This window comes from Diadema setosum, chromosome 14, assembly GCF_964275005.1.
Source record: "Diadema setosum chromosome 14, eeDiaSeto1, whole genome shotgun sequence".
NCBI classification, from domain to species: domain Eukaryota; kingdom Metazoa; phylum Echinodermata; class Echinoidea; order Diadematoida; family Diadematidae; genus Diadema; species Diadema setosum.
Genome location: NC_092698.1, coordinates 2700764 through 2719364, shown reverse-complemented (window position 1 = coordinate 2719364; position 18601 = coordinate 2700764). Strand labels below are relative to the sequence as shown.

Sequence of the window (18601 nt, the reverse complement as noted above, 5' to 3'; positions counted from 1 at the left end):
AGACGGAAACTGTATCAAAATAGAAACTTTGGTATGTTCAACAATCGGAAATGAATAGATTTGTATTTCTGTGTTACAGTATGACAGCCTTTAATCCTTGTGATTCATGACAGAACAAAATACAGTTTTGTATGGATGTTTGATGCAAAGTTGCATATATGAAATAGTTCTACAGAGCTCTTTTTAATAGTGTGCATATCAAGGGATATGCTGTAATTTTTTTTTTAAAGCTTCATTATATTCAAATGTAGTGAGATGTTTTATTGATGGTGAAATTTGCATGCTGTCTGCTTCCATGACTTGAAAAATATGATGAAAGTGGAATTGAAATATTCATATGAACCGTCATTTTTGTAAATATCTTAAAGACATGGGTTGTTTAATATTACAGTACTGTGAAAAGCTCTGGGACTATATGAAAGACTGTTTTCGAGATATACTGCAAGTTGTGAGAAAGAGATAAGCAGATATTAGATAGATAGCAAAAAAGAGATATACACAGATAGAAAGAAGAGAGAAAGAGAGAGATATGGATAGATAGATACATGTGTAGATAGATAGATTGTAGATAGATAGATGGATAGATAGATAGAGAAAGAGTGTTAGCAGAGTGAGAAGAAGAAAAAAAAAAGAGAGATAAAAATAACAGTCGTGGAAGCCAGAGTTGAAGGCTGATTCCTGCACACTGCTTTCAACAGCGACTTGAGTATCCAGGCCGATACGAATGACACACTCAAGGGCCCCCACTCTGGTGGTGATAATCTTGCTCTATTATCCGCCGAAGAGCCAGAAGTGGTTCGTCTTCGCTCCGACTCTTCCGACGGCCAACTGATATTAGGCTTGCGCATAATATTACACACTTCCTCACATAAAGAGGCATTGGAGATATTATACAACTGTATATTTATCATGAAACTAATTAAAAACAGCATTGAAAAAAAGAGGAAAAAGAAACTAATAGGTTTATCAATTCAATTGATCAATCAATCAAATTTATAAAGCCTTTTTTTTGGGGGGGGGGGGAGTGGGTTTTGGCAACAACTTATCATGAGTTAGATGTCTGATGTTTATAAGTTGATATCATTTGTTTCAATGGTTTGAGGAATTTTTTAGTACGTTTAGCTTTCAAGAGAGTTCAGTAAAGACTAAACGGCTGCCTGTTTGAAGAGGCAAGTGTTTTAAATTTTGTGCTTGAAAGGGAATTAAAGTATCTATAGCAGGGCTGCACATGAACCCATTTTTTTCTACTGGTCTAACCTGTCTTTCAGACCAATAGGTACCCAGATTTTCCCTGTTTTACTGGTCCATTGCTGAAAAAGTTACTGGTCCGACAATAATTTTAACTGGTCAGGGACCGTCGGACCAGTGCCAGTGTGTAGCCTTGTCTATAGTATGTAGGTGTTGATTTCGAAGTTAGTACCGTTGTCTGTATTTATGTGTGTGTGTGTGTGTGTGTGTGTGTGTGTGTGTGTGTGTGTGTGATTTGCTGTGAGTGTAAGGCCCCCTTAGACTTTGTCCTGGTTGCTTTACCTTTTGGAAATCTAATTAAGTGTTTGATTTGTCAACAAAAGGAAGTCTGGCTTTGTTTTCTGTAGTATGTGGTATAATGTACAGGTGGTGAGTTTCCATTTCATTACTTTGGTTTTCTTTCCTTTTTTTTTGTCAGGTACAGAAGTAGATTTGCTGAAGGTTATTTGGCTGAAAATTGTTATTGTTTCATTTTTGTTGTTTAACAGTACATTTACCTGGCCACCTTGAAATACATGTATGAAAGTCCATTCAAAGGAAGGAACGAAAAGCATTTGGTGTAGAAAATTTAGACACAAGAAAGACAGATTTGTCTGAAAGGTTGGGAGGGGTGAGATATTTTCCCAAATGTGAATTATTTTTTGTCCTCTCAATTTTCTTTACAGATGTTCTCACCACCAACAGGGGCTGCGGGTTCCAAAAACGGGAGTCTTGGTGGGAATATGCACCATTCAAGCTACAAGCAAGGTAAGGGTCATCTTTGACCTGTAACCATTTTCAAGGACAGTGAACATTAACCCCCCCCCCCCATATGGAGGGGGAGGGGAGGTATCTATGGGAAATACCTGCTTTACATTGTGTAGCAAAATCAGCTCATCGTCTACGCTTAATATATGCTGAGATTTGTTTCTCCCACACGTCTGAAAAAGGAAAGTTGGTGCTAATGCCCAATAGAGTGTACTTTCGATGGGCGAGTGCCCATTTATTTAACAGTGAGTTATAGTTGCCCCTGGGAGAGTGGGTACATTGGTTTGTAACTATAGCACCCTACAAGGTGCTCCACTACATTGGTTCGTGCCTCTCTTCCAGTGTCGATACAAGTGTGTGACGTCCTGAACAAGTTGATGGATTTGATTCATGCCTCGCTTGCATTTTGTTTTGAGTGTCATTGTAATATCAACAGTATACATTTGTGCGTGAGTGTAATGGTGGTACATTTATCTGTGTGTGTGTGTGTGTGTGTGTGTGTGTGTTAAAGGTAGTTTGCAAGCAATCAGTGATGTGTGGGGTGTTAGGATAGTACTGGTACACCAATAAGACAGCACAGAACTTTTGACTGGACGAGGGGAGATATATTCAGCTCATTTACCATGGGTCAAAGGATGATACTTCGAGTTTGAGAGCTGCACACTCTTTCACCGCCTCTTTCCTTATTTTTTTGTGGTTCCCCTAATTTTTCACCTCGCAGTGAAAGGAGCAATTACAGTTTCACACTGGTTGCGCAGCTCCAAAGTGAAGAATCAAAAGGCTGGCCCTCGCTTGACGAGGGGAATTGTGGGATAGGATGGATTTTATACCCAGTGAATGACGTGAGGACTCTCGTCCATATGGACACCGCTGATGACACGGGGAGGGGCATAGCCGAGTTGATTTGATGTGATTGAATATTAGAAAGATCATGGTAGTAGTTAGTACACAGTGTGGGCAATTTACACATGCACAAAATACATGAACACAAAATGGCACACACACACACACAGCTATGTGTATACAGTTACACACATTATTCATTGGGCCTAGTTGCTATTACAGTGATTATTGTCAGAGTTTGTAAAAATCAAAATAGAAAGTGACACTGCTTCTGTATAGTATGTATGGATATGAGTTTCACTGAAAAGCAACTATTACAACAACAACAACTATTTCTTTTATTTGTTGAAAGAAAGCTGTTCTGCAGCCAATGTACATGATGTATCTCCCAGTGATAATTTTGTTTTTAAGGAGTCACAGTTTGATCTGCAGTGAAATCACTGGAAAGAATACGGAAATTACATTGTTTTCAGGAAATTACGATCTGTAGAGTGAACCTGTCTGTAAAGACCATAGTCAGGGAGACAGAAAAGACTTGGCTTTATAGACAGGTTTACCAAATTTTAAATACTCTGAAGGGAGGCGGATTTCTTGTTGCTTAAAGGTCGTTTACCTTTGGGAGCAGTGATTTAAAAATTTTTCAAGATATCACATTTAATGCAGGGGGTCTGTTGTACCACGAAACATCCTACCCTATAAAATTTTTGCACTAAAGCCTAAAATATAAGGAGATATCAGTATTTTTCTCAATAAACTATAACTGTAGATGATTTAATCTGGAAACATTTTTATTATAAATGTTCTCATTTTGTGTATAACAATACTTTATATCGATTATACAGATTCAAATTTTTACAGTGGTTGTTTCTACTCACATTTTAGAACTATTTTAAAGCACCAACACTGGGTTTTTTTGTTTTTTTTTCATCTGCAAATGGTAAATTATGCCTTTAATGGGCAGGTGGTGGACATAAACAGGTGGTTGCCTGAGTGGGTTTGACCGTACAACTGTAACTATGAGACATGAAGATCATCCTTATCATTATGAGGGTTTTATGTGTAATTTGGTTGAATGTAATTGTATGGCCATCAATTTGGGGTCAACATCCCACTGTAAATTTATGCTTCTACATTGACCGTTTCCCTTCCCTAGCGATCAAGCTGAAAATGGTGTAGATGTCTGTGATCATCCAGACTTTACCAGTCTGTTGCTTGTGAACATGTTTTGAAGAAACAAATGAAATCAAATAGAAAGCTGATATGGTGGAATTTTATTTGTGTTGGTTTTAAAGGAATTTTCAGAATTAAAGTGAAGTGTCAGTTTTGATTGTGCAGAGAAAGGCATGGACGATATTTCTCTCCTTATTTCAAGTTCTGGGTGCATTTTCTTTATAATTTATTCTTTGTCTGGTCTGCAGCCTGTTCTAGATTATATGTTTCATTTTGTTTATTTATTTTTTATGTTTTGAAGGGAGTTGAGAGGAGATCCCAGTTTACCACCTTAAAATTTGTTTATTCATAAATATGAAATAAGAATACTCAGAGAGGGCAAATATCCAGTATAATTTGAATTTGCTTCTAAATATATTGAAGTCACAGTTTTGACAAGCTTTCAGAAATGGAATTCCCTGTGTATGTTGTAGCATCTGATTGTGTAGATTACAACACGTGCAGTGCACACATACACAGTAAACAGTGCGCCTTCTATTTCGTTCATTTCTCATTAAAAATGAGCGGGCGGTGTTAGGAGTAGTGGTGAAGGAGAAAATCGCGGCAGGCGCTCCTGCGGGCAGGTCTACGGCCTCGAGCCCATGTGACTGCAGGCAAGGATGCCGCGGAGGGCCAATCATAAATAAGCCTATTCATGGTGCATAAGCGTTGTTTACTATCACTGCCAAGGTGATTTATGGTGGCATGAGTGGCTGGTAGATAGCGGGATTAGAGCTTTTGTGCCCAACGCTGCCATTATTTATACATATGCTTACGGCGCATTTGCCCCCCTTTGTTTGGGCATATCTGCACCTTTCACCAGCGTGAAAGACGGGTGATTCAAGGTGTTCTGTTGGAGTCAATGAGGTAGTCATGAAAGACATTGGCCACGGGATGCTAAAATGACTGAAATTCTGTGGCAAGTATTTTGGACTTGGAATCAAGTGGGTTAACCTGCGTGTGAAGGAAAAACCCATTCCAGTGTTGAATCTCAATTTTGTAATCTGTGAACTCTAGATACTACTAGTCAAATAGTGGTTGTGTTTACTGTTTGGAGTGTTATCATGATCATTTTGCCGTGTAACATTTGCTGAATCTATGATGAAACATATGCAAGAAAAATTAAAGCCAATTTTCCTATCAGTTTAGAAATAGTAGGGTGGTGATTGGGTACAAATTCTCCGGAAAGAAAAAAAAAGGGGGGGGGGGGCTGGAAGGGAAAGCACCTAATCGGGTCCAGTGGTGGCCCAGTGCAATATCGTTCCATGTTTCTTGTCACTATTTGTGTCAGTGATTACAACAAAATTTGTCTTTTCAAGGAAGAACCTGTCCAAGAAGAAGGATCTGACTCTAAGGAAGAATCTAACCTAAGGGATTGAAGAAAAAAAATGTATTTGAAATCATACATGGTTAAATGCAATTGTACATAGTATGCGGGATGACCTTGTGCTGCAAGTGGTATGAAAAATCATGTAGAATCTGTTTATAGTTTAATCTGTAGAAGACAGAAAGGCTAACATATTCCAAGTGCATTTGTCTCATTCCACCCTTTATAGCCACAGTTAACCAGTCAAATTGTCGTAAGGAAATAGATGGCTGTCCTATTTGGAAGAATTTGAGTGTTATCGCCTTTCTTGAAACACATTTATAAATGTGTCAAGAGTTTTAGACTGTTAACATACCACAATGAATCTCCTCCCTGACCTAAACAGCCAATGGCGTTCCATACAGCATCTGCATCACAAACGCTATAACATGTCAATCAAACGTGTGTTCAACTCTTTATACACTTGCATATGGGAGTAAGTACGTATGTATGCACTGCAGCGGAAGTGAATACAAGGTCAAGCTACGCTCATCATCCTCAATCCTGATTTAGAGCTGTTGACACTCTGTCTGCCACATTAATCACTTGCCCATGGGTGTGTATTTGAAAATTGTGCACATATGACACATTTGCACAGAAAGGGTTGAACAATTCACATTACAAATAGGCACTTGAAGTGGAGCAAAAGCTGATTTTAAAACACCCCTTGACCATGATAAACTAAGTGTGAGATTAGAATGTGATTCACGTTTGAAGTCAAACTTATTAGTATTCATTGATTGACATGAAATGTGATTAGAAACATGTTTTCAAATGAGATATCAGTATGAAAGGAGGATAGGAATGTGATATTAAAGAAGATATAAAGTGAGAGATGAAGGATAATGCATTTGATAAATTTTGGCCCAGTATTACACAAGGTGCTACAATTGATGCATCAGTTATGTAAATTATCTGGCTTTGTTTCCACTGTGACTGAAATCTAAGGAAGTTTTCATAATTGCCTGTAGATGGAATGCAATATTTCTGTCAAGTCTGAATCCCCAAGTAAATCCTGCAGACCTCCATCTTCCTTGAAATCCATTAACCCTGCCTTAGCGGGCGAGGAAACTACAGAAGCATGTATCAAGTTTGGGCCTTTACTACTCCCTCCCCCCCCCCCCCACACACACTTTCGTTTCTTCTTTTTCGTCGGCACTGATTCCGCTAAGCCCTTCTGCTTTATGTCGCTGATTCTCTCTCGAATCTGTGAATTCACGGGCGGAGATTTCTTTGGGGTCAACGGGGGCTAGGAGAAGAATAAGAGGCAAAAGTGCAATTTCCCTCGTTCTCCAGCAGAATTAAGCCTGCACTGGTTGGGATCTCCGGGGAGAGGATGGGTGGAGGTTCGCACGTTTTCTTTTTTCTTTTTTTGCCTTCCCCTTCTTTCCTTCTCCCTTCTCCTTTCAAATGGGGGCCCACTTCACAGCCCCAATCACTGAGGAGGTAAGCATGCCTGATGCTGCTGCCTCTCCCGTTCCCCTCCCGGTCAGGGTGTTTTCTCTCCCCCCCCCCCCCCCTTCTCCGAGCCTCCGCCTCGCTCCTCCATCTCTCCGGCTCTTCCCTATGCCAGAGAGGCCTCTGAAATCCAGAAACATTGATTGTAGCCCGAGAAATGAGTTAAGCTTCTTATCGGACCTGCCGTTTTCTCATGTTTTGAGTACAAAAAAAAAAAAAGGACGAAAAAAGGAAAATATTGTGTATGTGAAAGGACTGGGCTTTGTTTAAGTTTTGATGGGCTACAAAGGAGGAGGTCATGCGTGACAAAGCGTATACAGTCAAAAATGTTAAACTTGTTAATTTTATGGATAATCTACCTCACTGCAAGTCAGTCTCTGATTGTAGATACTATGATTATGATTATTATATCACAGTGTATGATTATTGAAGTCATTGTTATGTCTTTGGAGAAAAGATTACATTGTATCTTCACTTTTTAAAGAATTTCGTAGCCTTCTTCCCAGCATGTCCTTTTATTGCCATATCATGTTTAAGTCCCTTTAAATCTTGGTCCACTACTAATAGTATACATATGAATGTGATTTTCCCGTCCCATTATACATTATGAAATAAGCCTATCAGCAATGATACAAGACAGCTTGACAAACTTTGGAAGAGTACTTGCCATTTTAATAACAGATGTTGAGAAAAATTAATGTGCAGTCTTGCTGTGATTTTTTAGTAGCCTGCAATAGGTAGGCCTACCCTACAAACAATTTATATGGTATCTTTGTCCCAAGTCCTGTGAAGTTATAACTTGAACATTCACATTGTCTGTGAGTTTCCAAACTTCTGACTATGCAAACAATAACTATAGTGAGCAAGTAAAACAAGCCAAAAATATCTGCTAGAACTCTTCTAACCTTTACAAACATACTAAAGATTCATCTCACCTATAAAACTAGTATGAAGCATTAATTCAATTCAGGGATTTTTTAATGTGTTTTATTTATTCATTCATTAATTTTTTATTTTTATTTTTGCTTTATTGATAAGAAGCTGAAATAATGTAGCAGTGAATAACATTTGACTTCTTTACAACTTACAATTACAAAGGAACATAGGGTTAAGTACTGTTGTAGGAAGACTTACATCCACAGGTTTTCAGGTGACTTTGTAAAAATATCTGAGACCATGGGAGGTTTTTAAACCAGAAAATTTGTGCTTGAGATTATTTGCCCCTCTGCCGTCTTTTCATCAGCGGCTCCTCCATAGACTGAGTTCAGCGTTCAAGGGCAGCTGAGAGTTTGCCCCACTATACAGAAGAGAGAGAGAATAGGAAGGAAAGAAATGATTTATCCATATGCGATAACTGCCTGAAATCCCCCCTGGATGAAATGGCTTCAGTGCATTTGTCTTCCCAGATCTTATACCACTGTGGAGAGGTGTAGTAGAGAAAGTATTGGTATTATAGCATAGCATTAGAGTGTGATGTTGGGCAGCTAGTGATGATCCACATTGTCATTTCCGAGCAGAACTCTTTCATCCAACTCCAATCCCTCCCCTCCCCCTTCCCACCCCCAAAAGAAAGAAAGAAAAATGCTGACGTGTATGATTATTTGTGAAAAAGATGAAATAGAAACTCAAATCTCGCTGTGATAACTGTATTGTGCCGTCTTCTGACTTCACTCAAGAAAATGTCAAATTCCGCAGCTCAGTATAGTTGCATGAAAAGAATTTCCAGACAGTGGTTATGTGGTTATTTACATTTTGATGTTCAAGTGATATAATAGTATGGATTTCCCTGTGTGCATGGTGATATGATGCCTTTAAGCTTAAAGTGACATCAAAGTGAAATGAAAGCAAAACTGTACACCTTTTTAGTTGTTTCCTGAAATGATATAAGGGCAGTGTGATTTGATGACTCTGAGTCATTCAAACAAAATAATACCAAGTAGAAACAGTGGTAGCACAGGGACGGATCGGTGGGGAGATTGTTTCAGACAAAAGAAGAGATTGCAATTATCAAAAGAAAAAATATCTGGTGATTGCTGGACTGGACTCTGACATGGCTTTTGCTGTCCAAGCGCTAACCAAACCTATTTCCAAACAAGAAGATGTATCGATTTCTTCTCGCTTGACTGCCTTCCCCCATGTTTCTGCGTGGCATTGAATCCCGTGATAACCCAATCAAATGCCCGGAGCGCTGAAACAAGCTTGCGGACTCATTAGCCTCAACCCACTTCAACACTCCCATCACATCCCCTTTGCTTTGCCCTCTTTCCACTCTTCTGCTTTGTCCCTATTATGAATGAGAGTCAAATTGTAATGGAAAAACTAGAAACTGTACTGGGGGATGGATAGAAGGACAGTAGAAGAGAGATGAGAGGAATAGGAGAAGAGAGAGTTAGGGATGAAGATGGAATATTGGGAGATAAAAGTGAGAGAAAGAGAAAGAGAAATAGATGGAAAAAGAGATAGAAAGTGAGAGATATGTAGAGAAAGAGAAGGTGAGAGATTGTGGTAGAAGATAGAAGTTAGTGAGAGATAGAGAGGGAGAGATAGAAAGAGACAGAGATAGCGATGCTCTTTGGCCATCTTGAGAGCACCCTTCATTTGAGAGAAAGAGGAAATTCTATTAGTGCATCTGTAATTAACTGTTACCCGGTGATTGAAAAATCAATGTACCAGAGTAGGGATTCGCGTTAGCGTATGCTCCGCGTGCTAATTGAATGCGCTGGGTAGACGGGGGAACAACCTTGCGATTGTCTGAGAAGAGAGTGTAAGTGCTAATTAATTTACTTGATTCAAGATGGCCACCACTTTGGGGCTGCGATTGGCTAATGATGCTGTCCTACCCATAAACAAGGAGACGGACTTGTTGGATACTGATTTTGGAGGCCACTCGAATATAGAAAAGACTGTCAAGAATTTGGTCATAATCTAATCTGCAGTAGTTGGGTTGCAGTCAGTATATTACAATGTAGAGGTTGTTTGATTTTGTTTTGGGGTTAGTTAAAGTTTACAATGAGTAAATGTGTTATATATATGCTTGTTCACAGTCAATTTTTCCCTAGCTTCTATAATTGAAAGGAAATGAGGACATTGATAACATAATACCTTTTCATTTACTGTAGGGAGTCAAAGTCATTTTATTTAGCTATGCTTCATGTAAATTTATTTATTTATTTATTTATTTATTTATTCATTCATTCATTCATTCATTCATTCATTCATTCATTCATTCATTCATTCATTCATTCACTCATTCATTTGTTTATTCAATTCATTAATTTCATAGTTTGAGGGGAGAGGAGAATATATGAGTACCCTAGGTCATTAGCAAAATATTCCCCCAGACCTCCCCTTTGTACATAGTAGGCTATGCTTGCCCCAAGTAGACCTGGTAGCTTTCATTAGAGTTACCATGGAGTGGGAAGGCTTGCATTCAAGAATACCCTTGACGAATTGTGTACCACTTTAAAAGCACAGATCTATCTCTATATGAAGTACACACACAGCCGAAGAATCTCCACTGGTGTCGACCATTACCAATGAGTGTATGTATGATGCTCATATTCGCTGACCAGTGCTATTCGTGGTTTTCGAATGTACCTCGGTGGGCAGCGAATGAATCTAATAGGGCCACCTATGACTCCCTACATAACCGGGTCTTCAAAGTCCTCAGTTCTGTACAGGATGCACCAATCCATTGCTTCGTATCGCCCTTCCCTCCTTGGTCCTCTCCCTCTCTCTCTACCCATCTCCCTCACCAGTCATCAAAATCTTCAAAATTTGAGGTCAATAAGAGTCTTCTCCTCCTTCCCCCTCCTTTATTTCCTGCTCCTCCTCCTGCTCCTCCTCCTCCTGCTCCTCCTCCTTCCTCTCATCTCCCAAGCCAGTCATCAAGCAAATGGCAACAGACCTCTACAGCATTAGCTGCTGTGTACATGATTACCTCCCTTTGACATGACTAACTACTCCAGAAATGAAGTGATGAATTCTGAGGTTCCTCCCAACCTGAATGAATGAGCAAAGAGTTTGTCATAGTTCATATTACATGATTATATCGTATGTCATTGACCTTAACAGAGACAATAGTTGGACTCACCAGTTTTCTGCAGGATTTTATCTGAAGATTTCTTCAGGTTTCTTGATTATTGTCAGTGAAAATGTTGTTCAGATTTTTGTAATGTTTTAGTTGGTGGTAAGAATTGAAAGAGTTTTCTTCATTTCCATCCATGTTCATCAGATGCTTTTGGCATCATTCTCCAGTTACTTCACTGGCATGGCTCATCCAAAAAAGTCTAATCAAGGAAGTATCATTAATGTTGTGCTGTATGTACCATATGAATGAAACAGCCACAGGTTGAAACATTATTCTCACCGAATGTATCTTACATAATCCATTTTAAGCTTGATATGTTGTGATCATCATGTGAAATGACCACACCCCAATATGATGTATTTGAGAACTGTTTATTTATAATTTTAATTAGTATTTTTCTTATGGTTTTTGCCATTATCATAACAACTGGTCCTTTTCCCTATTATACATCTATGGCTGATGCTCCTATTTTGGTGATGTCTGAGCTACAAAGATTTTGTCAATATTCTAAGCCTGAAGGCATACTATCTATGGGAAACAAAGCTCTGAACAGGAATAGTTTGGTGTATGATTGTGGATAATACTGTTGCTTCCAGCACATCTGAGAACTTATCTTAAGATTGACATAAAGTTGAAGAAAATTTGTAGAAGAATGTGTGTTAACTGTGATAAGTTATTATTGAACTGAAATAGGCTGCAAGATATTAAAGTACATGCATTCTCCTCACAGTATTGTTCAAGCTTGAGGTGCTGAGCATACCTTGAGCCATACAGCTTCTAAAGTTGTAATCTGCATTGTGACTGGCCAACTCCATGCTGTCAAGATTCAAGATCGTAATCATGTAAAAGCTTAAAGTGCACTCAGAGAAATACATTCGCATCCAACATTGTTGAGCAGGAACTCAAGTGCATTGTCTGTATGAAATGTGATGATTTATATAATTTGCTGTGCTTCTTTATTTTAAAAAATCATATCATTAAACCTTTTTTTTTTTTGAACATGCTATTAAAGAGCTGTACAAAGTCTATGAGGGATTTCATAATCTATGAGAGGATGATTCCACGTGACTTCTGTGTATCTGTTGCCTACTTGTATGGATATTGTCACTGTATAGATGTCACAAATATGAAAAAAAGAAGAAGAAAGAAATCAGTACCACGGTACTTATGAAATAATGTGGATGTGATGTGGACCATTAAAACTGCAGCATTGTATCACATGACCAAGATTTTATTGTAATTTTTTCCAGTGCCCTGTGCAGTTTGCATTATTTGTATATAAGTGAATGCTAACAACATGGGCAAACATTAATTTCTGTATCAGAGTTAGTTTTAATGGAGCTGTCACTCAAGTTTTTGCAGTTGTAATTTTTGAAAAGTGAAGACCATGAAGCAATATCCTTTGCATTAATTTTGCTTCTAAAGATTAAATATGATACAAGTCAAATGAAACAAAATGTCAAGTTTTAGCAAACATTGCCAGTCAATGTAAGGTGCCCTACCCCTCTCCACCCCACATGAATTGAAGTGGATCATACATATGATTTATCATTGGAATCTGTCAGTTTTGGAGTGCTACAAGCCATTATGTCCCTCTTTGTAAATGTAACTAGTGCCGAGTCTGCTCCGTACTGAAAAATATACAAGGTTACAGACAAACAAAGATCAGGCACGCAGCTGTGAATAGTTATATATTTTGGAACAGTATTTAACATTTGGTGGCCAAATTTCAACAGTTGTTGAACTCTGCTAAATGAGCTATGTATTAAAGCACATCACCATGCTAATGATTTACTTGCTGAATGTTTCATTTTCTAACACTTCTTATTGTCTGTGCAAAATATTGAGAATGGCAAATTTTTGGAATCAGATTTTCACTTTTTTGAAGGATTGAATATCATTTTTTAGCTTTATCTTTTCTTAAGCCCTTCACATAATGTCTGACAGTCTATTAGCATGTTGCACCATGCGGCTCCGATTTCCTTAACTGGAAATATTGTGAAACAGTTCCTTTATTATCAAACTAACATAAACCAAGATGTTGTGAGCTGGCACTGGCCTGAACAGCAAGTTGATTTGTTTCTTGCATTTATGTTTCAAAGAAAACCAAGATGTTTGTGTTCACATCACATCTGATCATAAATGTTTTGTTTCCAAATCTTCATGTAAACATAATCTTTCCATACCATGAGGCTTTTGGGGCAAGCATTTTACGGAGAGTCCTGTATTGGATGGGGAAAAGGGATAATGCATTGCCGTGCATTTGCTTGGCCTGTAGAATATCTGTCTGTCGCTGGACACTGCTTGTTTCTTGTGTCCGTTACTGTCCAGGAACGATGAGGGTTCTTATAATATGAATGGGGGCCCAGGAGTGGAAACCCATTTCTCTCAGGATATGATTGTCATTATTAGTCATTAAGGGATCTCGTCCAAACTGTAATCTAATTAAGACCCATGGGCCAAGGGGGGCTACTTCTGGTTGTGGCCGAGAGTTGGCAAGAGGCAGGAGAACAATGCCCCAGGAGGATGGGCACGGGACTAGGGATGAGGGGACTGCCTTGAGACTGCTGGGGAAACTCAGTGGGAAGATGGCTTCTTTTTTTTTTTTTTTGGTTCTTTTTTTTTGGGGGGGGGGGGGAGGGGGTTGGTATGGGGGAGGGGATTGGTTTCTAATTGTTGTTGTTTTGGAGAAAAGTAGCTAAGGAGAGGGATATGCAGAAAACAAGGAGATTAGGGGATTAGGGAGTACAAAGGGATTAAGGGGATTGAATCTAGGTAGCCTTTGTATCTATCTGTATCCTAAAGACTGAACCTTGTCAGGCACACAAGCCACTAAGTACCTTCCTGGGTAGTGAATTGCCCTTTGTCTGTGGTGGTGGTGGTGGTGGTGGTGGTGGTGGTGGTGGTGGTGGTCCCAAAGAATACAGAGATGATGAACAGGTTGATCAGGTGGATACCATTTGGCTGGTCTTCTGTGGCTTCTTTGTAGCATCATTGAGAGTGTGATGGTGTTGCAAATTTGAAGTCGGCCCCTACTGTTGTAATCCACATATTCAAACATTGTAATGATTTACAAGTTGGCTTTGCTGGCAATACATGTCCTCAACATCAGCTGATAGTGTAATAAGACCAGAATAATGGTAACAGTTTTGCGAGGTTTGTGAAATGTATGCTTTATGTTTGGAATAGGAACACCTATTGTGTAATGAAATATATTTTACTTTACATGCCTTTTAACTTCATTTAATAATACAAACCATGTTCATGTTGTCTCTTGAATTACATGTATTTTAAACTAATAATATCATCAAATAGAGTATAATGGTTGAGTTCAGGATGAAACATCAGCAGTAGTTACTTTGACCCAGATCCTCAAGTCATGTTTTCATGAGTATTACTTTGGAAATCACATCAAGCAATATGCCATTTTAAAATCCACTCCATGTAGATTTAGGCATTTCCTCTCACTGCTAAAAAAATAAATAATAATAATAAAATGAAATCTCCGTCATTGTTTACATTGTGATAACAGTAATTAATCATTTAAATGATTCATGGAATGGTGAGCAATAATCGTGTTTTGTATGCTGTTTTTACTATATTTTTGATAGGTCTATACATATGATATGTCTGTGTAGGCATCTATAAAAATGTATCTGTAATGCACAAGGTGGCAATTTGTGGGGAGGGGTGGGCTGCATTGTTGCAGATCGCAGGAAACATTCATAATGGCAAGCGGCAGGAAAGGGCTGGAGAAAGTTATGCCCGGAGAACGCACCCTTGCCAGACTTGGCGGCCGTTATCTCATCCCCATCTTCCCTCTTGTTTCCAGTGACGACATCCATCTTCATCTACCTGCTCCAATCTGGCTCCTTTCCTCCACCCTTGATCGTCACGACACATCCAATTTCCCCGGTCGCGTCAGTATTAATCACAAATTTGATTAGACAAAGAGAGTAGAAAAGATCAGAAAAGACATTTATAAGCAAAGGAAGATTGGGCATTTACGAGAATGGCAGCAGTTATGTATCTGTTGTCCAATATATGATTTCGGCAATCCCCCCGATACATGATACATGTACGACATGCGAGGGAGGTAATTCCGACCTCTTAACATAACACGGAACAGATTAGTTTTCTAAATTTGTGATTCAGATTTGATTGCTTCCCGTCAATTGCAATCTATTTGTGTGATTTCCTTGGCTTGGCCGCTCTTGATCAGATAAAGTTTGTGCTCTCTTTCTTCTTCTTCCTTCTTTTTATAGGCACTACTGCCATTTGCAATAGGGAAATAAAAGAACAAAATCTGTTGCCCTTGCCTAATATGGCAATAAAGAAGCACCTCTTCCAGCATTTCTAGTTTAAACGTTTTCTGGGAATGTTGTCTAAGTGCTGTTTTTGTGTAAGTGCTATTCAAAATATAAAATTGACAGAGATTTGTATGATTGGAATAGTTTTGAACATTATGACAAAAGGTGAAACGGATTTAGTTCTTTGACTCCCCAATGTTTCAGGTGGTAGAGAATTGTCTTCAACATCAGTAGTTTTGCTTTCCATGATTTGTTTTACAGGATTGTCAATGATAAGATCCTGCATATTTGATTAAAAGTGAATATGAATGTTTGATGTCATGTGTACTATGATTTGATAGACCGTTCAACATGAATTCGCTTGAATTGTTTTGCTCAAAGTGTACTGAGTGTTTTGTGAATATAAGTATATTTGTGCATGACAGTCAGTAAAAAAGAACAGACAGTTTAGACAATATGAAAATATAAAAGATTGATGGCCGCTCATTTGAAACTTTGCTTGTCAGGCAAAAGTAAACATCAGGTTGCATGTCGACTCTCAACCAGTTATTTGAAGTATCTATGTTGCCATTATCTGAATCAAAATGTCGTGTGTCAGCTCAGCGATCTGCAGTAGTTGTACCAATATCGAATGTAATATTTGCATACCTTTATTTGTATAAGAAGAACCAAAAAAAAAAAAGTAGATAGGAGCTTCTTATGGCAAATTCCTTCAACAAAATATGCAGAGGGGAAGAGTGGAAAAGTGATGTTATCTTTTTCTTTTATTTGGCAATAGTATACAAGCAGGTGGATACACATGTAGGGGACAAAAGTACTTTTTGGCATTGTGGATATTATGCAATGGCTACTTTGGTGACATGAGGAATCTTTAATTGCTTAATTGTATTGTATGAAAAGTGGATCTGGTTGCATCTGCTTTTGTGTATTTTTCATGCTTGATTTACAAGTGATATGTTCTCTCTTTGTTAGAATATACTGAAATGCTTCCTCCATTGTTATCTTTTGTTCAATATTTCAGTGGTAGATGTTTAACATTTTGTTGAAACGAAATTTGCTGACTGTTCATGCCCATGATATATCACATTCTACATGTTTTCTTTTATACCAAATCAGAAGAGCATCTAAAGATGCAGTTGATAGTGGGCTTAACCCTTTCTGTACCAGGGACTTTGCATGGTTTGTACAATGCTATGGGGTTTTCTCTCTCAATCGATACTCGTAGCACACATGAGGTTAAAGAACAAATTTGAAGGGAATAAATGTTCGTAAAATTCGTTTGTAGATGAAATATATGTTGGTAATTGACCAATAATGCAAAAAGTTTGGCTCAAATCCCCGCAAGCATCTAGATATCCGCTATTTGCAAGTCCCAAACATCCCCCTCCCTCCCCCTCGAAAACCAGCCACAGTACGGGACTCCAAAAGTTGTGACGTCACGCCAGGGTAGTTAGAGCCACGGGCCCCGGATGCTCTGTAGAAAAGCATTTGGCATCGGGAAAGAATTTCTGTCAATTTTTTTTCAAAGTCTGAAATCTCTGCTATTTATACTTTTGACACCAACTCTTTACTGTTTGTCTACACTTAATAGTATTATCATGAACTGCTTCTTCTCAAACAATTATTTTGTATTACTATGATCTGCAACAAGCCCAAATTTCACACAATTATCACAATTTTCTCCTCATAGTTTTGGTGCGAAAGTAGATCCGGTCGGCCGTCGGTCGGTATGACGTATCACCTCGCAGCTCGTATCGTATGCATTGTACGTACGTACGTGCGGTTCACATTTGTATCATCGTAACTTTTTCATAGCGGTTCGTTTCGAAATTTCGCGTCGATCAATTTTGAGCTTTCACTCCTTCCGAAAATGGCCGAGAACAGTGAGTTAGATCAGAGTGATCTTTTTATGGACTTTGAGGAGTACGTTAGTGAAGAGGAAGGAAGCGACAAAAGCAGAGAAGGGGACGAGAATACAGACGAGGACGATGGAAGTTGGGAAGATGTAAGCTGGGGAGAGGACGATGGAGAAGTGGGAGAGCAAGGTGCTGTCGACGTCAATCCAGCCGGGGAAGCAGCGGCAGGGCCACGGGTGCCGCAACCCTATTGTCATGAGCCGCTGCCTTTCGATGGAGATGGAATGGCAAACGACGGGGATGCTCCTCGTCTCGATTTTATGTAGAAATGCACACCATGCACACCTACCATTTCCTTGCTTAATTTGTCAATGAAAACTTCTTGTGGCTATCAGAAATGTCAAGATGGACCATATCTGACGGTTTCATGAAATTTCATAGCCAATTACAGAAGAAAAGTAGCTAATTTTGACTCAAAAGTACGCCGATTGACGGCTGTGTCAGCGTAGCATGATGAATGATCGATTATGTGGAAGAGCGATAAACGATGATAATCGATCGTTGTAGTCTGTGATACAGCCGCTTGTTTGGTGTTTAACCACAAAAATTACGTCGGCTTGACAGTAAAAAGTGGAAGAAAGAAAGTGATCTTGATGCGTCTGTTTTTTATCAGTTTTAGTTAATTTTCTCCTGTGTGTGCATATGACTGTATATCTATCACCATTTTTTGCTGACTAAATGATGGAAGGATAATATGTGTACAAAACAGTAAAAGATATATGAAAAAAAAAGAAAATGATATCCATCATTAATATTGCACAATAAAATGGACCTTTACTACAAAACAAAAGCAAATATTGGGGTTGCAGTTCTTGTATACATAATTAAAAAATGAAATGGAAAAATTAATACTATCATGAAAACAATTATTTTTACAATGTACTATAATTCGAACTTATAGATTAAAAACATATCGCCATGTCAATTTCAATATTCTGTTTCCACAGCGCCATGAGTATCTTTTTAGGTGAAATGAGCACTTTATAACTAAGAAGTCCACTATATTACTACATGATTGTACACTTTTTCTAACACTATTCTCATTAATTTATTATTATTAGGCCTATATGTAGACTACTAGAAACAAATCCCCTTTGAATTCAACTTCCTTCTCATCTTCTTTTCTCTCTCTTACTCTCTCTCTCCCTCCTTCTAATAGCCTTACCTTTTTCTTCCACTTTTCCTTCAACTTCATTCTATTCCCTTCAACACTATTCAAATTATAAAATTATCAACTTTTGCCAAGATGAAATCAATACTTGCCACAATCTTTAAAGAAAGGACGTCCAAATCCTGATATGAATAATCTGTATCAATAATTTGAATAGTATTAGTAATAGTGATAAGATCGTGAAGATTGTGGCAATGGAAACAATGAGAAAAAAAAAATACGAAAAATAAAGTAGGCCCTACA

The 18601-nt window shown here is 38.4% G+C and overlaps 1 protein-coding gene across 1 annotated transcript in view; it reads left to right on the top strand.

The window, feature by feature from the left end:
- Nucleotides 1-18601, top strand: part of LOC140237532 (transcription factor 12-like) — a 268067-nt gene that overhangs the window by 13103 nt on the left and 236363 nt on the right. The window contains exon 3 of the mRNA XM_072317467.1: nucleotides 1914-1995. Within this exon, the coding sequence (XP_072173568.1) occupies nucleotides 1914-1995 (82 nt within the window). The remainder of the gene's footprint in view (nucleotides 1-1913; nucleotides 1996-18601) is intronic.